At 43.8% G+C, this 21,381-nt stretch overlaps 3 protein-coding genes and 1 long non-coding RNA gene across 5 annotated transcripts; 1 reads left to right on the top strand and 3 right to left on the bottom strand.

Annotated features, from left to right (window-relative positions):
- The first annotated feature begins 296 nt into the window (after window positions 1-296).
- Window positions 297-4,294, top strand: LOC103983299 (probable transcription factor KAN4). The gene is made up of 6 exons (XM_009399026.3): window positions 297-1,100; window positions 1,184-1,260; window positions 1,452-1,518; window positions 1,712-1,865; window positions 3,231-3,342; window positions 3,775-4,294. Exons 1-6 carry the CDS (start codon window positions 692-694, stop codon window positions 3,985-3,987), a joined length of 1,032 nt encoding a protein of 343 aa, XP_009397301.3. The 5' UTR covers window positions 297-691; the 3' UTR covers window positions 3,988-4,294.
- Window positions 4,295-5,923: 1,629 nt separating this feature from the next.
- Window positions 5,924-13,551, bottom strand: LOC135671904 (extra-large guanine nucleotide-binding protein 1-like). The gene is made up of 8 exons (XM_065180283.1): window positions 12,262-13,551; window positions 11,825-11,962; window positions 11,642-11,746; window positions 11,374-11,559; window positions 10,308-10,479; window positions 8,387-8,634; window positions 7,132-7,298; window positions 5,924-6,674 (listed from the first exon to the last, which is right to left on the bottom strand). Exons 1-8 carry the CDS (start codon window positions 13,339-13,341, stop codon window positions 6,089-6,091), a joined length of 2,682 nt encoding a protein of 893 aa, XP_065036355.1. The 5' UTR covers window positions 13,342-13,551; the 3' UTR covers window positions 5,924-6,088.
- Window positions 13,552-14,064: 513 nt separating this feature from the next.
- LOC135671903 (uncharacterized) lies at window positions 14,065-16,517 on the bottom strand. 2 transcript variants are annotated; one of them, XR_010512881.1, is made up of 5 exons: window positions 16,214-16,517; window positions 15,066-15,238; window positions 14,806-14,964; window positions 14,459-14,588; window positions 14,065-14,324 (listed from the first exon to the last, which is right to left on the bottom strand). It is a non-coding gene; the product is annotated as an uncharacterized LOC135671903 (long non-coding RNA). The 2 variants fall into 2 exon arrangements; XR_010512880.1 differs by having other exon boundaries at window positions 14,067-14,324; window positions 14,464-14,588; window positions 16,214-16,500.
- Window positions 16,518-19,576: 3,059 nt separating this feature from the next.
- Window positions 19,577-21,381, bottom strand: LOC135671902 (allene oxide synthase 1, chloroplastic-like). The gene has a single exon (XM_065180282.1). It carries the CDS (start codon window positions 21,308-21,310, stop codon window positions 19,751-19,753), a length of 1,560 nt encoding a protein of 519 aa, XP_065036354.1. The 5' UTR covers window positions 21,311-21,381; the 3' UTR covers window positions 19,577-19,750.

Below are 21,381 nucleotides of genomic sequence, written 5' to 3'. Positions count from 1 at the left end.
AGGGGGACCATGAGCCTTCTTCTTCTTCTTCGGTTCTCGGTACTAATTTCCTGGTACAAAGGTTAAAGCAACGCTAACCTTTGACATGTCTTCCGGTGCTGTCTTCTTTTTCTCTCCCTCCGCCCCTTCTTTTAACTGTTTAGCTTAATGGCAGTGTCCCAATCCCCCACCAGATTCCAACTCAGGCGCACCTCAGGAGACAGTGGGAGAATTAGGTCCCAGTGTGTTATTGTCAATGAATAGTCCTCCTTTTTCCCTCTCTCTCTCTCTCTCTCTCTCTCTCTCTCTCTCCACCCTTCTTCCCTTCTTTTTCATGGAAGAGGAAAGTGAGCTTACACACTCTTACGTATTCTACATCTGCTTCTTTAAAATATATTCTCTCTCTCTCTCTAAGGAGGTTTGTCCAAATTCTTGCCTTGATATCTGGGAACCCTGCAATTGCTTCACATCTAGTTACTTGACATTTGCCATTCTCCCACTTTCAACCGGTCTTCTCTCTCTAGGCACTTTATGGTTCATCATCTCTTAGCATGACTCCCATGGAAATCATCACCTAATCACTGCCACACTTCTTCTATTTATCCCACCAGTACCTCTCCTTTTCTTTCTTCAGTAAGTACTCTCCAACCTCCCGCTGGTTCTTCCAAAAAGCTCAGCCTGCTCTTTGTGTATTACCCATCTTTGAGCACAAATGGCAACCATCTTCCCTGATCTCTCACTGCACATCAGTCCACCATCGATCTCCGTGGATGGAGCCTCGATGATGGGGGTTTCATTTGGGGACCAGAATTCCGCAGCGTCGGGTAGCAGCGAGAGCGACATGAGCCATGATCAACCCTCCTCCTTGAGCTGCGACCAGGGCCGGGAGGCTAGCCGTGGTGAGCCGACGCTGACCCTAGGGATCGAGGTGCCACTCACTGGTTCCCGTGACAGCCGCCACCACCACCACCATCAACATCATCCTCAGGTCTTTGGATTCAAGCGGAATCCGCGATCCAGCCACGGAAGAAGCAGGAGCAGTAGGGCTCCCAGAATGAGGTGGACAACCGCCCTCCACGCTCATTTCGTTCATGCGGTGGAGCTCCTCGGCGGCCATGAGAGTGAGTATGCCAACCCGACCTTCCTCACTCTGGTAGACGACACCTTTGTTACATCATAATAAGATCCTCATTTTGGCATGCAGGAGCTACACCGAAATCAGTTTTGGAGCTGATGAACGTGAAGGATCTAACGCTGGCTCATGTAAAGAGCCATCTGCAGGTACAAAAGTCGAAGTCGCCTCTTGATCTAAAACGATCACTTGTAGGGTTAGGGTTTTGTGTTTGGTTAGGAAAGGGAAGGGTTCGGAACGTGCATACACAAGTACAAAGGACAAAAGGGCGTATGTCGAAGTAATCTTAGCATATATGGCTTGGTTGGATATTAATTTTGATGTGTGCATGTTGTTGCAGATGTATAGAACAGTGAAGAGCAGTGATAGAGGAGGAGGAGGAGGTGGTGGTGGAGGAGGGGGGGCAGGTACTCGTACCTTCTTCTTTCTCTTGCACAATAAGGTGTTTGTTCTATGGGGGAGGCAGAGACCATGGATCACCCAGTAGTCATCTCAGGCTGGGGGTTGGGTTGGCCTTTCCTTGCATGAATTATTAGACTGCTGCTGTCCCATAAAGCACCACCATTTGGATCTTAGTGGTGGGTATGCGATTGTTTGCAGGCCAAGGTCAGGCAGATATGGGCATGAACCAGAGGACAAGGGTGGAGGAAGTGGAGGGAGGACTGCCATGTGATAAAGCTGGGAATGAGATCACCCCTTCTCACAATTCCCTCACCATGCCAATTCCACCAACGCCACTACTCAACTCACCAAGGTCTGTTCACCATCTTCTCCTCACTGCATCAACATTTATACTGCACTCTCACTCACTCACTCTCTCTCTCTCTCTCCAATCTTCCTCTGTCATCTCCATCTGCCAAATATTTTAAGGAAAACCAACCCATTAGGAATAAATGGGTAGGGATTCCTCTACTGGCAATGGTTTTCTTATTATATGACAATTCTATAAACTAACATTAGTAATGATTATGATTTTCTAGATTTAGACACAATTATCCAACAATATTATGGCTGTGATTTACTTACTTTGAATAAGAAATTGTTTGATTATATCAGAGTAGAATCCAAATGTGATATCCAATTACTCTTTAGCTGTAACTCTCTCTCTCTCTCTCTCTCTCTCTCTCTCTCTCTTTCTCTCTTTCTCTCTCTTTCTCTCTTTCTCTTCCATTAATTAACTAATTTACTATCCATCTTTATCCCAAAGAGGAGTTTTTCCTTTTCTTGGTAGTGGCTCATGAAGATATCATATTGAATCAACAAATAATATTTACAAAACCACATAGATCAATGTCAAAAATGGGAAAATATGACCTTTGTTTGTAAAAACAAAATGTTGTCCCTCCCCAAAGAAAATATTTTGAGCTTTTTTTTTTACAGGATAACTTATCGACCGATTGATCATATCCCAATGCTTATATTTCCTTTTAATAGTATTCTACCAACTTTTTGGAAAGTTAATATATAATACGAATGTATCCTATTTAGCAACGATTAACAAGATTATTATTATTATTATTTAATATTTAGATAATTATTTATTTATTTATTTATTATTTGATAATCAATGACGATAAAAGATTCATGTACCCGATATCAACAAATAAGAACATTATCACTTATTGTTGTTGTTGGAATAGATATATTTGATGGCACAATTAGAGATCCGAGGGATTCAAAAGAATAATTAAAAATAAATTTCTTTTGTTTGTGCTTAATAGTAGAAGAGGACATGAAGTAGGGAAGCTACAAGAGGGACTCCTGTTCTTGTCCTCCAATCTATTCTCACATATATATGTAAAGTTAGATTGTTATGTCCTCTTATTTATTCATTCATCAGGACATTAGGACGCCACATTGTCCCCATCTCATCAACATTAATTGGTGGTGGTTGGAGCTACAAACAATGGCTAAAGACAAGCAAATTATGATTGGTAAACCTGTCAAAGCTTGATGCAGCTTTGACAGTGAGTACTGTGCATGCATGCTGCTGCTGCTGTTGAAGTTTTCTGCCATCTCTCTCATCCTTCACACATCACAAAAATAATTGCATGATCATGAACATATTAGTAGGGTTATCATATGATCTCATAAGGACATTAGTTCATTGTGTTTGCAGCTTGCTGTATCCATCCGCAGAAAGGAAAGCTTGGAACACATCAACCAACCAAAATGCAGTGTCACCATATCCCTACTTCAGCAGTGATCATTTACTCGACAGTGACACTCAGGTACGTAGCCAACATCCCCAAGTTTCTTATCTGTAACTGTAGTCGCAATGAAGTGAAAGGAGGATGCAGCAGATGCAAAACTCCTTCACATATTTCTGATTTCTGATACTACAATTCCTTGACTTGATAGTACATTCAGATACATTATACTTTACCATTGCCAGGACATGAATTCTGTCATTGTGTTTGTTATTTACTTTAGTGATATGTGTTTGAGCAGCGTCAAAGATGCAATCTCGAACTAGAAATCTTACACCGTGTGTGTAATCCTGACTGCAATGGTATATTAGATCAGCCTGGATCATGATAACATGATCAAACGATAAACGATGACCTGCAAGAAACAAGCACCTAAAGAGACAGGCCGAAAGTGTACCCTCCAAGTGTCTTTTTCTGCTCTGATGCAATGACTCAGTCTTTGTGAACGAACAGGCAATGGTGGAAGACCAACAGGAAGCACTCATTGGGTCGAACTTAGATGCACCAAACTCCATGCTCGCTGCTGCTGCTGCTGATGATGATGATGATGATGGTCTTACAGCATTGACGACGAAGACGCCCAACCTTGAGATCACCTTAGGCCGCCAGAGTTGGCAAAAGGAGAACGCAGAAGCTTCCTGTGAGATGAGGCTCAAGTGTTTGTGATAAGCCTTGTGGGATTCAGAGAGAAGTGTGTTCTTTTGGTTGCATCTTGTTCTTCCCCCCTCCCCACCCCCCCCCAACTCTCAAGTTTTGCTTGGATTGATGCCATGAGCCACAGCAAAGACAAATATGTTTGGCGAGTCATATACACTGGCAGCATTGTACATGTAAAATCTGGTCAATCTTTCGGACAGAATCTGGCTGGGAATGAAGCCGATCAAGGTGTGCTGTGTATGCTTTTGTGAGAGTTGTATGAGACCAGTCCAAATCTAATATAACATTCTAAATTTATATTGGATTTTCCTTTCAATATCCACGATGAGATTCTACTCCATTTGCATGTCATCTGTATGGGGAATATAGTCCAAGAACCGGATGATTAGTTGGTGAAGGGGTAGGCAGGCATGTTCTTGATGCGGTGAATAATGGCTTCTCTATTAATTATATCATATTTCCTTGAAAGAACGAGAAGGGAAGTGAGAGGCTTGAGGGTCGACAGAAGCCAAGTGTTCTACGCCTCAAAGAGAACAGAAGTCAGCTTTCCACATCGAAATGACTCGACAGTACTGTAATCATCACCTGCCACCAGTTTCAGAAAAGAAAAGCCAAAGTACTAAGCCATGCCATGAGGAACACGTAGCAGCAATCACAGCATCTTTCTTGTATGATTTCAAGCAGATGTAGAGAAAAAATAAATCTGAAGATGTACAAAAGGTGGAGGAAAAGGCAACTCTCAAAAGATGTAAAGCTTCATATATCTTCTCATCTCTGGCTCGACAAGATCCTTGTGTTGATGATGGTGAAAGGCCACCACAATCTGCCTTGATTTTTCTGAGCTGATGGCGACCTCAACCAAAAATATCAAGAATGCAAATGGTCGACAAATTTCGATCACAAATGTGTTGTTGGAAGAAAAGAAAAACGCATAAAAAAATATGACTCGAAGCAGTGCAGATATTTGATACCATCCTAAAATGACTTGTTGGAAGAATCTCGAGGACATATTCCTAGCAGTCACCCTCTGGCATCTGAGGGCAGAGGAATCAACGCTGCCCATTGTTCATCCTACGATATGATTGCATCAAAACAATCATAGATATGCTCCCTTTATATATGGAAGAGTAGTGCTGTGTTCCTATCACACCAAAACCTGTGCTGCTGCTCCAACAAAAAGCGTTCTCAAGGGGAGGAGAGATGTCGGGCCTCGTTGGAATATGGATGGCTAAGCTCGGGAGGAAGCAGCAGAGCACACCGAGTTGCAGTTTGGCGAGGCATGAGGAAGAGGAAGGCAAGATAAGAGGCGAGCTGCGTTCGAGGGAGGAAGAAACTGCACAGGTAAAGGCGAGGAGGAACAGCAGCGTGGCCCTCTCGGAAACCACGCTATGCCTTCTCATGGATCGGTTCGCACCCGCTTGATCCCTGAAAGATCCTTGTGGTTTCGTATCGTCGAGTAAATATGATAGGAATTGTTGTATGCTGATACCCATTAGCTGTTTGTTCCCTCTCTTCCCTGAAGAAGAAGAAGACGAAGAAGTATCGATCTATTGGACTGAACTCAGAATCTATGAGAGTTTATGATGTCCAATTTAGTCCAAGTCATGATGTATCGGAAAAGGTGGAAGTCTCTCCACAGCAAGTAATCACAAGAATCGGGCGTTACATCTTGTTCTCATGACATGAATTACCATTTCACATGATCTACCACAGTCGAAATCTTGCAACTCAAACACCCTTTTATATTGCACTCACTTTTCATGAATGGAAAGGATGAGAAAACACAAAAAACGCTTACTTTTAACAGATGTGAGAACGAAAAGAAAAATAGTTTTGTGAAGAGACACAGATTTAATTGATGTGAGAACGAAACTTTGAAAGACAAGGAAAGAGCTTACTTGCATACCAGAATCTACTAGTAGGGTACACATCACTAACAAGATCCTTGAATCTTCTAAAAGCATAGATCCTAGAGATTTTTTTTCTTGCAATGAGCTGTTACAAACAATGGATACATACATATACAACCAAAGACATTTCGATGAAGGAAGGCAACAATGAAGGCAAAGGAGAGGACTATATATATTTACAGCTGCGTTTCATGAAAATGTCAGTGAGAATAGGAGCTTGGCTCTGTACTGTACATCGATTCGGTGATGCCACAGACCAACCTTTCTTCCCACTTGATAATCTCCTTTGCATACCGAAGTGCTGCGTTGACAGAATCTCCATCCAACCCATTTGCCTGCGCAACGTAGAGTTTCCTCCCAGTGATGGAAAAGAATAACCTCTTGAATTTCACAGCAATGTAGTGAAAAGCCTGCTGAGACTTGGTGGCACCAATCTGCGCGCCACGCCTGTTTTTGTTATCTGGATGATAGCTTACTACAGGATTATAGTCATCAAACCAATCACACAAGGTTAGAGGGGCCATGTCCAACTTCTGCTCGAGCAAGTCAATTTTACTGAGTATCAGAAGAAAATCCATCTGCTCAAAGGTCGGATGACTGGCGATGCCCTCAAAGATCCTTCTGCTCTCCATCATCTTGTTCCTGACCATCCCATTTGCATCTTCATAGTATTCGTCATAGTCAGTAACGGCAACACAGAAAATCACAATCCTGACATCTTCAAACATGCCCAGCCATTTGCAATTTTCTCCGAGGCCCATGGTATGGACTCTGATGAGCTGATACCTACAGCAAAGGAGAGGTCAAAAAGTTGAGGCATCACTTTTATTAGCTAATGAGAAAATTCTCTTCATCCACATTGCATTATTAAATTAGAAATTGTTGTCCATCTTGTATGTCTAGATGGGTCATGTAAAAGTCTTAAACCGAGGAATCAACAAGAGTATAAAAGAATTGTCAGCAGCATACAAACTAGCCCACGAAGAATAAAGTCTAGGTAAACTTCACTGCTCAACAATATGGCTATTCCAATAATGAAATCATACACTAAAAACTTGATACCAGATGGTACAGGTTGACATACTACTCGAGATCTTGATACCAAACCAGTATGACCGACTGTTGAAACCGAAAAAAAACTGGTATTTAAAACCTTGCTTAAACCAAAAACTATGACATCCATATATAAACATCTTCAACATCTTACAATATCAAATAGAAACAGTAGATAATACTAACCCACCTTAACAATGCTTCCTGCTGATCATCATCATCAATACTCCTTCCAACACAAGCCAAACATGGAAATTGGAAGTCTGCATATGTTACACCGTTGGAAGAATTTATTCCATCAGCGCAGAGGATATCCATGTCAGAGGGCTCATACTCGGCTCTGGATATATCAACAACCTGAAGAATTTCCAATAACATTATTAGAATAAGTTTTGACCACGAAATCGGCATTGATGTTTCCAACGACAACTTCCAGCATATATATCACTTCTTAAAAGGGCAATTTGACTGCTATATGTCTTAATTTATTATGTTTTTTAGACAAAAGTAGATGTTTGAAGCTTTTTTGTTGATGCTTTAGGAGGCTCATAACATGAGGAGCACTTTAAAAAGTTATGATTTCGCTATAGATACAACCAGAGTTCAGAAGAAAGCAAAACTTAGGTGTCTTCACATTTTCTGCTCCCAAAATTTATGTGTTCGTCAAGTTTATTCGTGCTTTTAAGAAGTTCCTGTATCAATTTTTTGAGTGTCTCGAGCCTCTAGTTATAGATACTTAAGTTGTTCCCTGTTCTGTCATTAATAGATCTAGTAGTTGTCAACGTTGATGAATTGAGCCTTCATTTATGCATCTTGCATCCAAGCAAGAAGGCAATTCACTATGAAATACAGTCACTGTGCAAAAGTTTTCCAGAACTTTTGCTTACTCCTATGAACAATGTAATTGAAAATCACAGATCCCTTTATGCTCTATCAATAGTGATTAATGTGTTCTGTTTATCATTGTGCACTAAGAGCTATACCTCTCTCATCTGTTCACTCTGTTAACTTGAAAATCCTAACAAGAACTTGACTTGCAATAATTGGGTCAGAAGACACATCCTACCTACCTAATTTGAAGACCGATTCAGCTATCCGTTTATATTTATATTTATATTGCAGGTTTTACGAAAGGACAACTGAAGCTCAATAAATACCTGTTAAGTGCTATCAAGCACATCTTTAATAACCATTATAGCAATAGTTTCTATGTCCCTCTAAACTACATCAACACTGAATTCTACCCAGTATTTCTGCCACGCAGGCTTTCTAATGTAACATTTCTCCTCTTGTAACATACATCAACATACAAGGTACATATTTGAAGAACATATAAAATAATCATATTTAATGTAGTCAATTTTATCTGATCGGAATAAAACCTAAACTCATGTTCAAACATCAAGTTTCAGAATAACAGAAAAATGGAACAGAGAGTAAGTTACCCGCTCTAAGAAGTAGCTGGCATAGCTAGGGAGCGACTGAAGTTCATTTCTTCGACTGTATGTAGCTTGAATAGCAGAATCCTTCCACAATTCCTCTACGAGTGGTGCATATTCTCGAGTAGCAGCTGGGAAAATAGCTTCAAGGTTACCAGAAGCCATAATTTTAAGAAGCCAATCAGAAAATGCTCTTAGCCGTGGACTGATGGAATATTCTGTCACCTTATTCTGTTTGTCAAATGCAACATCTCCTGCATTCAACAAAATATGAATCACATGATTTAGATATTGTGTAATTTCCCATGCATAATTTTAGACTTTGAACAAGACTCAGACAAGGGACAGAAAGTAGTTTGCCAAGAGTACAACCCAACAAAAAGATAAGATGGATACAGCGCAAACCATATACTATGATAAAGGAGCATATCTTTCTAAACAATATTATCCAAGTACATCAATGTATGCATCTCAATATTGTACCCACCAGATAAGTTCATCAGTGCTGTTGTCACATCATACTAGGCAATAACTTCATGGTATTCACTATTCGGTGACTGAGTCAATATTTAAAAGTAGGAACTAATAAGATATGCAAGAGAGACAAGCCAATTGAACTGAATTAAAAATCTAGAAACAACTGGAAGATCCAACGATGAGAGACAAATGATCAGTAAGCAAGCTAAAGTATTATGACAAAGCTACTAATGAGCTTGTGAATTGAGAATGTTGTTACCAATGGATGTAGATTTTTTTATTTAGTTATTTTACACATAACTATAGTTCCTAGTTAGGATAAGAAATAGTTCCAGGGTTCCTTGAACCTGAAGACATGAAGGACAGGTATTTTATTAGTGTTGCAAACTCATTTTGAAACAATAGTTCCACAACTTGTCAATGACCAAACTAATCAACCTGCCAGTATGGGCACCATACCATAGTAAAGCAATTCATCGTTCATTAATAGACCATATCCAAGGATAAAGAAAATCACCCTGACGTCGTCCCCAAGACCACACTGTGCCATATAGTTCAGCATGACCACATTAAGAAATAAGAACTTGGTTTATACCAAGGGTTACTTACGGTTCAGTCCCTTCACTTTAGCATATTTCCTTATCACTTTACATTCTGATAATTTTAATTTTATAGTTGACCTATGTTGTTTATCTTTGTTAGTTATTATAATATATCTTAATATAACCCACTATTTAATCATAAGTAGACATGAAATAGCATTATTATCCATTAGTTTTCAGAAGCATGTGACATGAAATGGCATCATTATACTTTAATTAATGTTTTCTTCATTTCTTAGTTTAAATCTTATTTTTATTCAATTTAATTTGAATTTGTTAGAACAAAACAAGTGGGTCTTTTTATCAATAGATTATAATGAATCTAAATATGATAAAACATGTCAAATTCCAAGGATTTAAATATCAATCCAACACTGGCTTTCATAATCAGACTGTTATGTCAACGACATACCAATGTGCATGGCTCAATACCGCTGAATAAAAAATTAAAAGATTTGAAATGAAGACATTGTACTAGCATCAAGCTAAATGTTTAGGTCCTAGTACTTGTTGGATTGGCAAATAACAATTAGTATGTTGTGGTCTGACCAGTGTTTAAACCACTTGCAATTTCCTTGAAGATTCATATTATGTGGATGCTCCAATACCATGGTTTTAATAACATTCGTGTTGGATTGTAAATAGTGATAAATTGGTGGATGACTAGTAAATAATCCAAAATGAAGGGACTGAAAAGTAATAAAAACCTTTTAATAATAATCATAAGATGTTGGAACCAAGAAGAAGTATGCCAGATGACTACATATGATTAGTACCACAAGTTAGACACATGCATGAACAAGACACTGGCATGATGATCATCCATGAACAGCATTTGATTCTCATACCTGAAGAATCTAGATGCTGCTTGTCTCTTTGCTCATCCAAACTCTCCTCTTCAAACCGTTCACGCCCCTCAAGCAGTATGGCAAGGTAGTTGTATATGCTGGTTTGAATCATAAGCTTAATATCTTCACGCTCATCCTCAGAGAAAGGAACACTTGAATACAAGAACTTAGCCTGATAAAGTAGATGACAAATTCAGTAGCCAGCTATAAATGACATATACAGAAAATGTAGTACAATATCAAATTGTCATTCTCCAAGATATACTTACACTGGATGTACACGTAACAATTAAAATTATAAAATACTTCTTTTCTAAACCTTCAAACATGTATAAGATAGTTCTAGGGTTGTTTATGATGCTATAGTGATACCACTGACCAATAAACGAACAAACAGTAAAGATTATAGCAATACAAAGACGGGTACCAAATACCATGGTCTTTTACTAAGTATGAATCAAGGTTTCAAATACGAGTCCAACCAAGGACAGGTACCAGATTATATAGCTTGGTACTAGTTGGTTTTCATCTTTTTATTATCTTTCACTGTCACCGGATGGTATTCAAGTCGATATACCACCTAGTGTATCAGTATCATACCAATCTGATACTCTGTTAAAACTAGTATTGGGCCAAGAGATTAAACCTTATTATGAACACTAGGTAAAGAAAGAAATCCACATAAATTAACTCAAAACAGGGGCTGCAATTCATTATCTAAACAGAAAACATGCATGGAACTCCAAAACATAACAAATGGCCAAGTCATTAACCGGCTACATGCAGACAGACTTCAAAGCATGCATTACTTGGAGCAAGTTCCATTCAAGTATAACAGTCTAGAAAGAAAACCAGTATTATGGAGAATAAAACATGCTAAATAGCAACAACCTCTAATTACCGACGTACTTTTTACAAGACTAAACAAGATTTTTGGCAAAATGGTTCCAGTAGTTGGCTGAATCAAACATGAAAACAGAAGCATTCATCAACATATTGTACAAAACAATTACTGGCTTAAGTATGCGATTCTTTTCCTTGATTGTAAAGCGTTCGTCATAAGTACCTGTTTGAAAATGGTACTAGTCCCAGATTCATGGTGCCCAACCAACAGAAGTTTCTGGAGTGCTTTTGTATCAAAGCAGTCAGGAACAGCTCTACTGAACAAGTTATTTACCTCTTCACCAGAAGGATTTGCAACCTTACTAGGAAAAGGTAATGAAAGAACAGGACAGAGCAGCTTCATAATATGCTGCAGGTAAGAAACCATCAGAACATCAATTTTTGAACAGTCTACAGGTTATGGAAATACAAGATGAGCATGAGAAAATCACCTTTTCCCAAATCTGCCCTTTTACATTCTTCTGCCCTTCCTCCAGGTATGTCCCATCAGCATTCAGCCAAAAATGAGGATTCCCAGCACAATGAACCCCTGCCCACTGCAAGGAAGGTAAATTGCATTTACTTGTAAATCCATATCAGACATCTAGAGAAGCAGTATAGCTTTGACCATGTACCTTAAGCATCTGCAGCTCAACTTTTGTAATTTCCCGACCATTTATCAGGATTCCAGTGTTTCCATTGCTTGCGTTTCGCATTAGAGTGCCCCCAACATTAAGATGAGGAGTAATGATCCTGTCGGGCTTGTGTCCTTCCTGTTGTTTAATTAATCAACATTAAAACCGAATTATTGATATAACAAAGAAAAAGAGAGAGAAAAGATATATCACCAAATACATATTTACTGAACCCAGTCATGCAACAAGTTTTGCTTATAAAGGAGAGCAACATGTAACAGCAGATATTAATTTCTAAATTGAGGCACCAAAGCGGTCCACTGGTAAATTAACCTCTGCAGAAATGACAAATACTATAAGATATGCTTAGGGTTCTAGACAATTAAGATATAGAAGAGTTGATACAGGAGACATGTCCATGAAGGTTACTTGCTCACCTTTCCCCAGTAACCAGAGACCTTGTCGTACCAATACAATCCAGGCTTCAAATTAGGAGGAGGACAAGAACAGCTCTGCAACAAAACCATCTCCTCCAAGCTAAGCTGAGTTCCATTAACACAAACATCTTGTGGTCTCAACTGGTTTGCCTCGCAGTCCTTCTCAGCCTTCATCACCAGCTGCACCTCCCGGGAACTCAGCAACTTTTTAAGCACCCGGGAGCCCCTCCCCAGTCTCTCTCTGTTAGACTCCAGAATCGGAGAACCAATGCAAGAAATGCATTTCCTCCCCTCCGGCATGGAGCCCATGGCCCTCAACACGCAGCCACTGCAATACTTTGCATCACAGGCCAAGCAAGTCTCTTTTTCCGTGAAACGACTTCCTTTCAAGCACCTATGGCAAGCCCTTTTTTTTGTCTTCATTTCTAAATCCTCCGACCTCGCCCGAGGAGTAACCCCTACAGCCGGAGACATGGAACAACTGGACTGGCCGGATTCTTGGAAGGTCACAAGCAACGCCTTCTTCGCTTGCAACGCGACGGCCTCGTCCTCGTCCCCGTCCCCGGAGGCGGACGACCGAAAGCTGAACTCCGAGCTGAGGGCCGATTCGGTCGACAGCCGATTCGGCATCATCTCGTTAGACCAAGCCGCGCCATTCCCAAGCTCATCGGAGAAACCAATGGCGCCGGAGCTGTCCACGACCTCCGAGAGGTCCGTGGAGCGGTCGGGGAAGCCGAACGAGCCCAGCGCGCCCGAGACCTCGGCGCCGGGGCGGTCCATGGCGGCGTGGTTCTCGATGACGGAGGTCGGGGACGCGGCAGGGAGCGGCGGCGCCGGCGTCGCATGAGGAGGCGGTGGCTTCTTGAGCGGGGAGGAAGAGGGGGAGGGGAGGGGGTGGACGACGGGGAGGTCGGGGAGGCCGGCGGAGGCCGGGGCAACGGCGGCGAGGGGGATGCGGTCGACGTCGATGGGGACGGCGCGGGGGATGTCGTAGGGGAGGGGAGGGCCCTTGTACTCGTCCGCGAAGGAGTAGTCGGCGGACTCCGCCGCGGAGAGCACCACCATGAGGCGGCGGTCCATGGCTGAGGGAGACGGATCAAGCGATAACCCCCAGGGATCAAGAATCTGTGGGCAGCATGGCACGGTGGACAGCCGCCGCTAACCCTAATCTAATCCCCAAGATGCAGATAAAGCGGAATGAAAGAGTGGGAAAAAGGTAGCGACTTTGGGAGCACGCGCGAGCGAGGAGGAAGGAGAGAGAGGGAGAGAGGAAGGAAGGGGAGTAGTCCGCAGCTGTCACTTGAGACGAGGACAACGGAGTGGGGTTTGGGTTAGAGCGGTGGGGCCGAGACGCGTCTCGTCGGGCTCGGGCGGGTGCAGGGAATTTACAGTGGGGGGGCCCGCTCGGAAGCAGTGTAGCGTTTGAACGTGTCTGAGAGGGAAGACGGCGAGTCAAAGACGGGACAGAGGCAACAAAGTTAATCCGAGGTGGGACCCCGCGGGGTTGGACATGGGTAATACCCGACGAGTAGAAGAAATGTGTTTTTGAGGGAACCACCATATTATTATTTACGTATCAGCTAATCTAACTCTCATTTACAACGGCATTAAGAATCAACTAAAATTGAGTTACATTATTGTCACTTGTTATCATCATGATATTTTTTATAGATATAACTAGATTTTCCAATTAAAAATTAAAGAAAAATAAGATTAATTACAAGGATTTTTATGTGAATGGTTTCTTTATATCATGTAAGCACATTAAATAAAAGTGATGTTAGAGGGATAAATAATTTAAATTTCTTTATCGAGAGGAAAATTTTGCCCCGCAAAATAAAATTAAGCATAAAAGGAAAACAAAGTAAAATACCTAACCAAGTCTCGATTGTGCGGTCAGAAAAATACCTAACCAAAAATTCTCAATCAAAAGTTGCACAACAAGAAGTAAAATAGAAAACTTGTCGTCATGTACTTGTCGTCACAGCGACCTCAGTGACATTGTCATTCATCTTTGATGAAGAAGCTTCTTCCGAGTCCGAGTTCAACACACTTTCTTCGACCTGTAATTAAATGCTACAAGTGTCAGACATACATGCAAGTAGATTCCGAAGCAAATCTCTTACAAGTGCTTGTGAAGATGGCGAAACAAAAGTTTCAAGTTAACAACGGAGTGGACTCAACCAATTCCATTTACCACACCTCGTTTGATTTCCACTTGCGGCCGCCCCGATCCAAGTTGACTTGATGTCGATAAGATGCATCCCTGCTGGCTATGGTCGACTGCAAACAGCCACAGTTCAACTCCAGGCAACCATGGGTATGTGCTGCAGAGTAGCTATACCACTCAGAAGTAGTCATGGAAACATGACGAAAGAAAGTGCATGTCTGTAGAGATCAACTGGAAGTAGTCGATGGCCTAACATGTCATTTTGAAGTCCATAAGAGAGTCCCTTCAACATGAACTTTGGCCCAAGGAATTGAGTTTAATGATTATGCAAAGAGTACTACTGTCTATTGTAAACCCTGGGTCAAGAATGTAACCTAGATATTCATGGGAAATACAAACTCTGAATCCCAGGTTACTCCCATCAGCAGCGACTTCTGTACCAGCCCCAGGTGTGGTGGAGAAAGCTACAACACTATCAAGCTGTTCCGAGGAAGTGCTGCCCCCCTTTATCATCAATGGCATCGATACAAAACCTACAGATTAAGACGAGCTAATGAATCCCTCTTCCGAGGAAGTGCTGCCTCCAAAATAATAATACTAAAACAAAAGAAATGAAGAGGATTAGAACACCCACATCTCCTGCTGTTTCGACATCATCTCGATTCTTTGATAATTCTTCGTCATAGTTGGCAAGTTGCTACATGGCTTCCTCCTGTGAAGAACATGCCTACATTTAATATACAGGTCGGAGAAGCATCATCAGATTGAACTGTTGAGGACCGCAGCTTCAACCTTACAAGGAAGGCTCTGGACACGAAATATCAGAAAGCTCAAGCTTTAGACCTGACTCTTGCAAGAAATTGGCATGCCATTTGAAACAAGTTATACAACTCTAAAACTCCAATGACAGAAAAAAATCAAACATATGAAAGCCGGCATAATCATTTAACCAATTGCAGAATCTTTATCAATAGAACATTAATGGAAGGAAGCCATGGTTGAACGTATATGAATGAACTCTTTGCTTCATAAAGTACGAACCTGCTCCCTTGTTCCATCAAATTACCACTACAAAGTCTCTGTTCTGGATTTCTGTCTTCGTGTAACCTTAAAGTGAAGCTTATGTCACTAGTTTTTTTTGTGTTCTGCATGAGATTCAAGTGCGCTATCAGTTTCACATCTAAATTAAATCCCAGCTAACCAGGATTTTCGATCATGGGGCAGTAACTCATTTGTCCCTTCCAGTGGTCCTTATACATGTGTTCTTTGCTACAGGTGGAGGAAGAACAGGTTCTAAGTGGTACATCTGTATTAGACCTCTTTAGCTTCAATTCAATTTCATTTCAGAAAAAAATTAAGGTTCTAAAGATAAAAGCAGACGACGGCTAATTTACACGGACAACGGATTAAACTGATTTACTATTTCATGTTCTTGGTAGCGATTCCTCCTCAAGATCTCTATTTTTTTTTCGTTATCATCGGTATGCTTGTTTGCTTAGAATCTTGATACCAATTTGTGGCACAGGTCAATCATCATCGGCTAATAAATGGCTCTGACGAGACTTCGCCTCTACCTAAGGACCTTGTGTAACTAATAAGGACTGCTAATTTGATCTGTCTCCATAGAAACGACAGGCCACCCTAGTTATGAATCTCGATTCCACTGACCAGATCAACGAGTTTCAGGCTTTGACGGTTCCAAGTGGTTCGATCCACACACTAAAGAAAGAAGTCAGACAACTGTGATCCATGAACAACGAAGACCACCAAAAAATGACGCACCTCGTCCGACCAGGGGAGGCGCATCCTCCGGTCTTGCCACCATGTCGATCTCAAACAGTTGCTTGCCTGCATTCACCAAAATCACACGACTTCAGCAAAAGAAGGCAAGTCAATCCCGACAAGCAAACCAGACGGAGCCCAAGGGTTCGAAAAGAAGGATCTTTGTTTCAGCGAAAGAGGGCAAACGGTGGCGGAAGACGGCGAGGGGTTCTTCTACGCCAGAGGCGGTTATCCTTAAGCGGACACCTGGCCTTTCACCATGAGCCCGATTCAAATCATTATCGGATCCGGGTTTCTAGTGAACAGAATCAGCTTCTCGGACCAATCGTTTAAAGATCCATACCCCAGATTTGAAGCGGGTTTCGGGTTATCGGGGATATCAAAGCGTTTTCGCTTTCTGATTCCGGCAGCGACGCACCTTGTCTTAGCCCAATGGTTACAGCTGGTTTTCGCTTTTCTTGGGTGGGACACGAGGTTAACTTCGGAAGCGTTTTCCGAAATCCGAAATCAAATAGAAAACACTTTCCATCCGTCGCTGCATGTTTAACGAAGCCAAAGCATTCGAGGCAAAACGTTTCTCCAGAGAATAAAGCGAACCAAAAGCAAAAGCAGAAGAAACCACGTCCTCCCGAACTCGGTTTTGCCCTCCTCACCCGCTCACTCTCACTCTCTCTATATGGACACTTGCAAGGCACCTCAGTTTCTCCGAATTCTCCATTCGAGTCTTGCAGCGTTCCACTGAGAAGCTCAACAGGTTCCTCCCATGGCTTTCCTTGTCCCTCAAAAGCCTCCCTCCTCCTCCTCCTCCTCCTCGCCTTCGCCTTCTTTCGGTGACGAGAACCAGGGTGGAAACCCCGTCACCAGTTGCCTCTACCTCAAGCCGGACGCAGAGCGGCGGTCTCTCGACCGGGCGGTCGTACTCCGGCGGATCCGCTACCGGAAGCGCGTCAACCAGTTCCGGGCTGCTCTCGTGTCCTTCCTCAAGCCGAAGATTGCCGTGGAGAAGGATGGAGATCCCGATGCATGGCTCCATGATGCCTTCTCCTCCCCTTGATGATCCCACGTCTGCTCGCCGGTGAGAGTAGCCCGAGAGGAGAAGCAGCCGCCTTTGTCGTGTACATGAGTTTGTCCGCCGTGGAAACAATGAGATCGATAGCTGTGCTACTTATTTCTCATACCCACTCCATGCCATGCCCTATCGCGTTCAGATTAATCTGCCATGCAATTCTACAGATGCATCACAAATTATCATGTCGCTTCTCGGTCCAACACTAATAAAAGAATTCGTCGAGATCTACAATGCATCGATCGGTATTTGGTACATGTGATCTCAGATGTAAATGTGGATAAGCTTTCACGGTTTGTTTATTGCTAATATGTTTGAGAGATACTGCTTGTCTATTGAATTATTGGATGGGAATAAGGTGGTGTATGATTCAGTGGGAAGCAGTGACCAGAGGTGGATAATGTATGATATGACCACAACAGTGGCATGAGAATCTGAGAAGGCAACAGACCTATCTAAAGCTCTGATACAATCGACACAAAAAGAAAAAGCTTAATGAAGTTTACTGACTCGAGAATTAGATGTGGTGCTTTACATTTGCTTTGTTGGATTCCGCATCGGATGCATTATCTATCTGAAGTGACACACACTCACCCGCACGTTTAAGCGAGAATGCTTTTTGGATATCAATCGATTCAACCATTTGGTTATCAATCATTTTAGCGGTGCAGTTGAGGCTCCCTCTATTCCAATATCTCAACATCACAAGTGAAATGAGTACAGTATCATTAATTTGGACGGGCTTAAGCTTTTCTTACTTTGGATGCGTGACTAATGTGTGGCTTATCAACAGAGCTTCCAAGCATATCAGTAATGGCTATAGCTTTCAAGCAGCACTCGCCAATGAATGTGACCTCGGTAGGCTCAGCACGCTTTATTATTCTTCTTCTTCTTTACGCCATTGGTTTTGTCATGATCAATAACACTTTTATTTGGATTTCTTTTGGGAATAGAATTAAGACAGCAATTTAGTTCTTGTGATTTCAAAATTTGCATCAGCTTCTCCGGTGTTCTTCTGACTCACTCCAGAATCAACTCGAGAGGCCAATTGATCATGCAAATTATTCTATATCCTCCACTGATTCGTAGAATAAGGTTCTTGATTAAGAGTGACAACAACAAATTGTGATGTTTCAACTATTTGGACTTGTCAGATCGGTACGATAGATTCAAAGTGTTTAGTGTTTGTGTAAACAACCTTAAGCCGTGGTCTCGGGGCTGACGCGGCTTGGTTCGGACCCGGATGATGGGGGGATCTTCCCGAGGTGGCCTTTGAGTCCGTCTCGGTGGTCGTGTGTGGTGTCGTTGATTCCTTCGGGAGGTAGCTCCTCGCCGGGGGGCCTAGCGGGAAGCCGTTGTTTTCGTAACTGCACAAAGATCGGGTCGGAGTGCTCGACCCAACCCCTCCGACGATCAAGTCAGTTGATGTGGAGTGAGTTTTAGATGAAGAAGTCCCCCTTTTTCCGTTCGGAATGCAAGGGTATTTATAGGGAAGCTTACTATTTCCTGATGTGTCTGCTGGCAGGAAGCAGGCTGGTAGCGTTTGACCTTGATGTTGGCGTGACGTGAAGAACTGGGCTTGAGCATAGCGTTAATGTGCCTCGGTCGGTATCTCGGTCCGTGTTGACCTGGTGCTGTGAGGTGTCATTTGGGAGGACTGACGTCATGTGCGTCATGTCGCCATTATTACCTCTATCATTTAGCATGGATGGACATGATTGGACTTCAAAGTCAATCGAGGTTCAATTCTAAACTATGCAAGTATTATGAACGCGTCATGCTCTCCGAACTGCTTGGACTTTTCTAACATCGAGAGAACAGAATTATCATTTGTATTTCTTTTGCAAACATTGATGTTGAAGTTTGATTCCTAGTGTGTGGGGGAGGGGGTGACTTCCAATTTCCATATGTTTTTATAGGTGAGAAATTATATACAAATCATGGGTAGCCTTTTTGATGTATTATTCTACGAGAGCCTATTATTAGAATGCTCCTCTGGAAAGCAACCCATGCGAGAAAAGGGGGGATGTAATCTTTGTAGCCCCTCCCATGTTGCATAAAATGTCACCTAAATAAATTAAAAAAATCACAATTATCCTTCCATGGATGGCATTTGTATAGATATAATTTTTAATATTGTATATAATTCCCTTTGTGTATATATATATAATTTCACTTAATCAATTTAATACGAGGTTTCCAACACTAATAGTACTACTACTATTATTATTATTATTATTATTATTATTATTATTATTATTATTATTATTATTATTATTGGCGACAGTCTCGTTAGGTGAGGAAATAAAAAACACGTTTAATATTGTAGTACAGATCACTGAAGCTTTTTCTCACGTGGATGCGGGACCCACCACGAGTCTCCCATGCTTTGAAAAAAAACCCTCGATAAGGAACAGAAATCACAGAATCGCCATCCCATGCCGTTCGTTCCTCCAACGGCGTCGGTGGCCTCAGAAGGTGGCCTTCTTCAGCGACGTGAGCTTGACGGAGGAGCCGAGAGCGGACGCGCCAACCTCCACCTCGAAGGAGTCGTAACGCAGGAAGAGCTCGACGAGTAGCAGACGCGCCATCAGCACCACGAAGTCCTTCCCGGCGCACTGCTTGTTCTCCGTCGACGGTGACTCCGTTTCGGGCCCGTTGGACCACACCACGTAGCGCAGCAGCGACGCCCCCTCTGCCCCCACGAAGCGGTCCGCCACGAACTCCTGTGGTCGGTCGAACACCCGCGCGTCCTTGGTGGCGAACGGCTGGTACCCGAACAGCATCTCCCCGGCGCGCACCTCGAACGCCGCGTCGTGGCTCGTCACCACCATGTCCCGCTTCGCCCGCCCGTACTGCATCGGCACCGGCGGCTCGATCCGAAGCGCCTCGTACGCCGCCGACGCTGTCAGCGGCATCGCCTCGATGGCCCGCATGGTCACCTCGCCGCCCCCGACGTCCCGCACCGCCGCCCGTACCTCCTGCGCCAATCGTCCGTGGAGCTGAGCCCCGGCGCGGCCGACCAACTTGACCAGCCCCGGGAACAGGATCTTCATCCCGCCGAAGGTGTTGAAGCAGGTGGCGAAGAGGATGTTGTGGACCGCCTCCTCCCTCGAGATCCCCATCCGTTCCGCCTCGTCGAGCACCGGCCCGGCGGATTCCCGGAAGAAGGCCACGAGCCGATCGTAGTCACCCCGGATGAGCGCCGGCGGGAGGCGGAAGGAGTGGAGGAACAGGTCCTCGAGGTAGGAGGGGAGGCCGAGGGTGAGGAGGGGGCCGAGCTGGAACAGCACCCACTTGGTGATGAGCCCCGGCCCGTCGAGGCCGAGCTCGGTGTCCTTGGGGTCGCGCTCGAAGAAAGCCCGCGCGAGGAAGTCGAAGGAGGCGCGGTCGTTGGCGTCGCCGAAGTCGGCCTTGCCCTTGGCGGCTATCTCCGCCTCCATGGTCTCGAACAGGGTGCCGAAGGTGCGGCGAAACTCGGGGATGACGGCCTGGCGGCGGTGGGAGAGGAGGAAGAAGAGGAGGCGCTTGAGGGGGGCGTGGTTGGGCTCCGAGGGGTCGAGGTAGGAGAGCACACGGAAGCCGCCGGTGAGCTCGGTGGAGGGCATGAAGGTGCCGGTGAAGACGTCGCGCTTCTCGACAAGGGAGGTATCGAAGAGCACCGGGAAGCTGGCGGCGTCGAGGAGGACGATGACGCGGGGGTCAGAGGCCAGGAAGGGGCCGGGGGGCATGTTGGCGCGGAAGACGGTGGAGCCGTAGCGGCGCACGCGGGTCTTGAAGAACTCGTCCCGCCCCTCCCAATAGAAGTAGGCGAGCCGGTCCTGGAGCGGCCCGATGAAGGGGAGGCCGTAGTCGCCGGGGATCTTCCGCAGCGGCAGCTTGGACGACGGCGACGCAGACGAAGATGAAGACGGCGTGGCGGTGACGGGGCTGTCCGAGACGGATGCCCTGATGGAGGCCGTGGGGCGGCGGCGGTGGGAGCGAAGCTGCAGAGGTGACGGGGTCGAGAAGGCCAGTGATGCCGTGGCCATCGTCGTTTACCGTTGCTGATGCGAAGCAAGAGGAGGAGGAAGAGAGACGAAGTTAGTCAGTCGACGATGGA

The sequence above is a fragment of the Musa acuminata genome, chromosome BXJ1-4 (genome assembly GCF_036884655.1).
Source record: "Musa acuminata AAA Group cultivar baxijiao chromosome BXJ1-4, Cavendish_Baxijiao_AAA, whole genome shotgun sequence".
NCBI classification, from domain to species: domain Eukaryota; kingdom Viridiplantae; phylum Streptophyta; class Magnoliopsida; order Zingiberales; family Musaceae; genus Musa; species Musa acuminata.
Note: the sequence above shows the minus strand (reverse complement) of the source record. Positions and strands in the feature narration are given on the sequence as shown.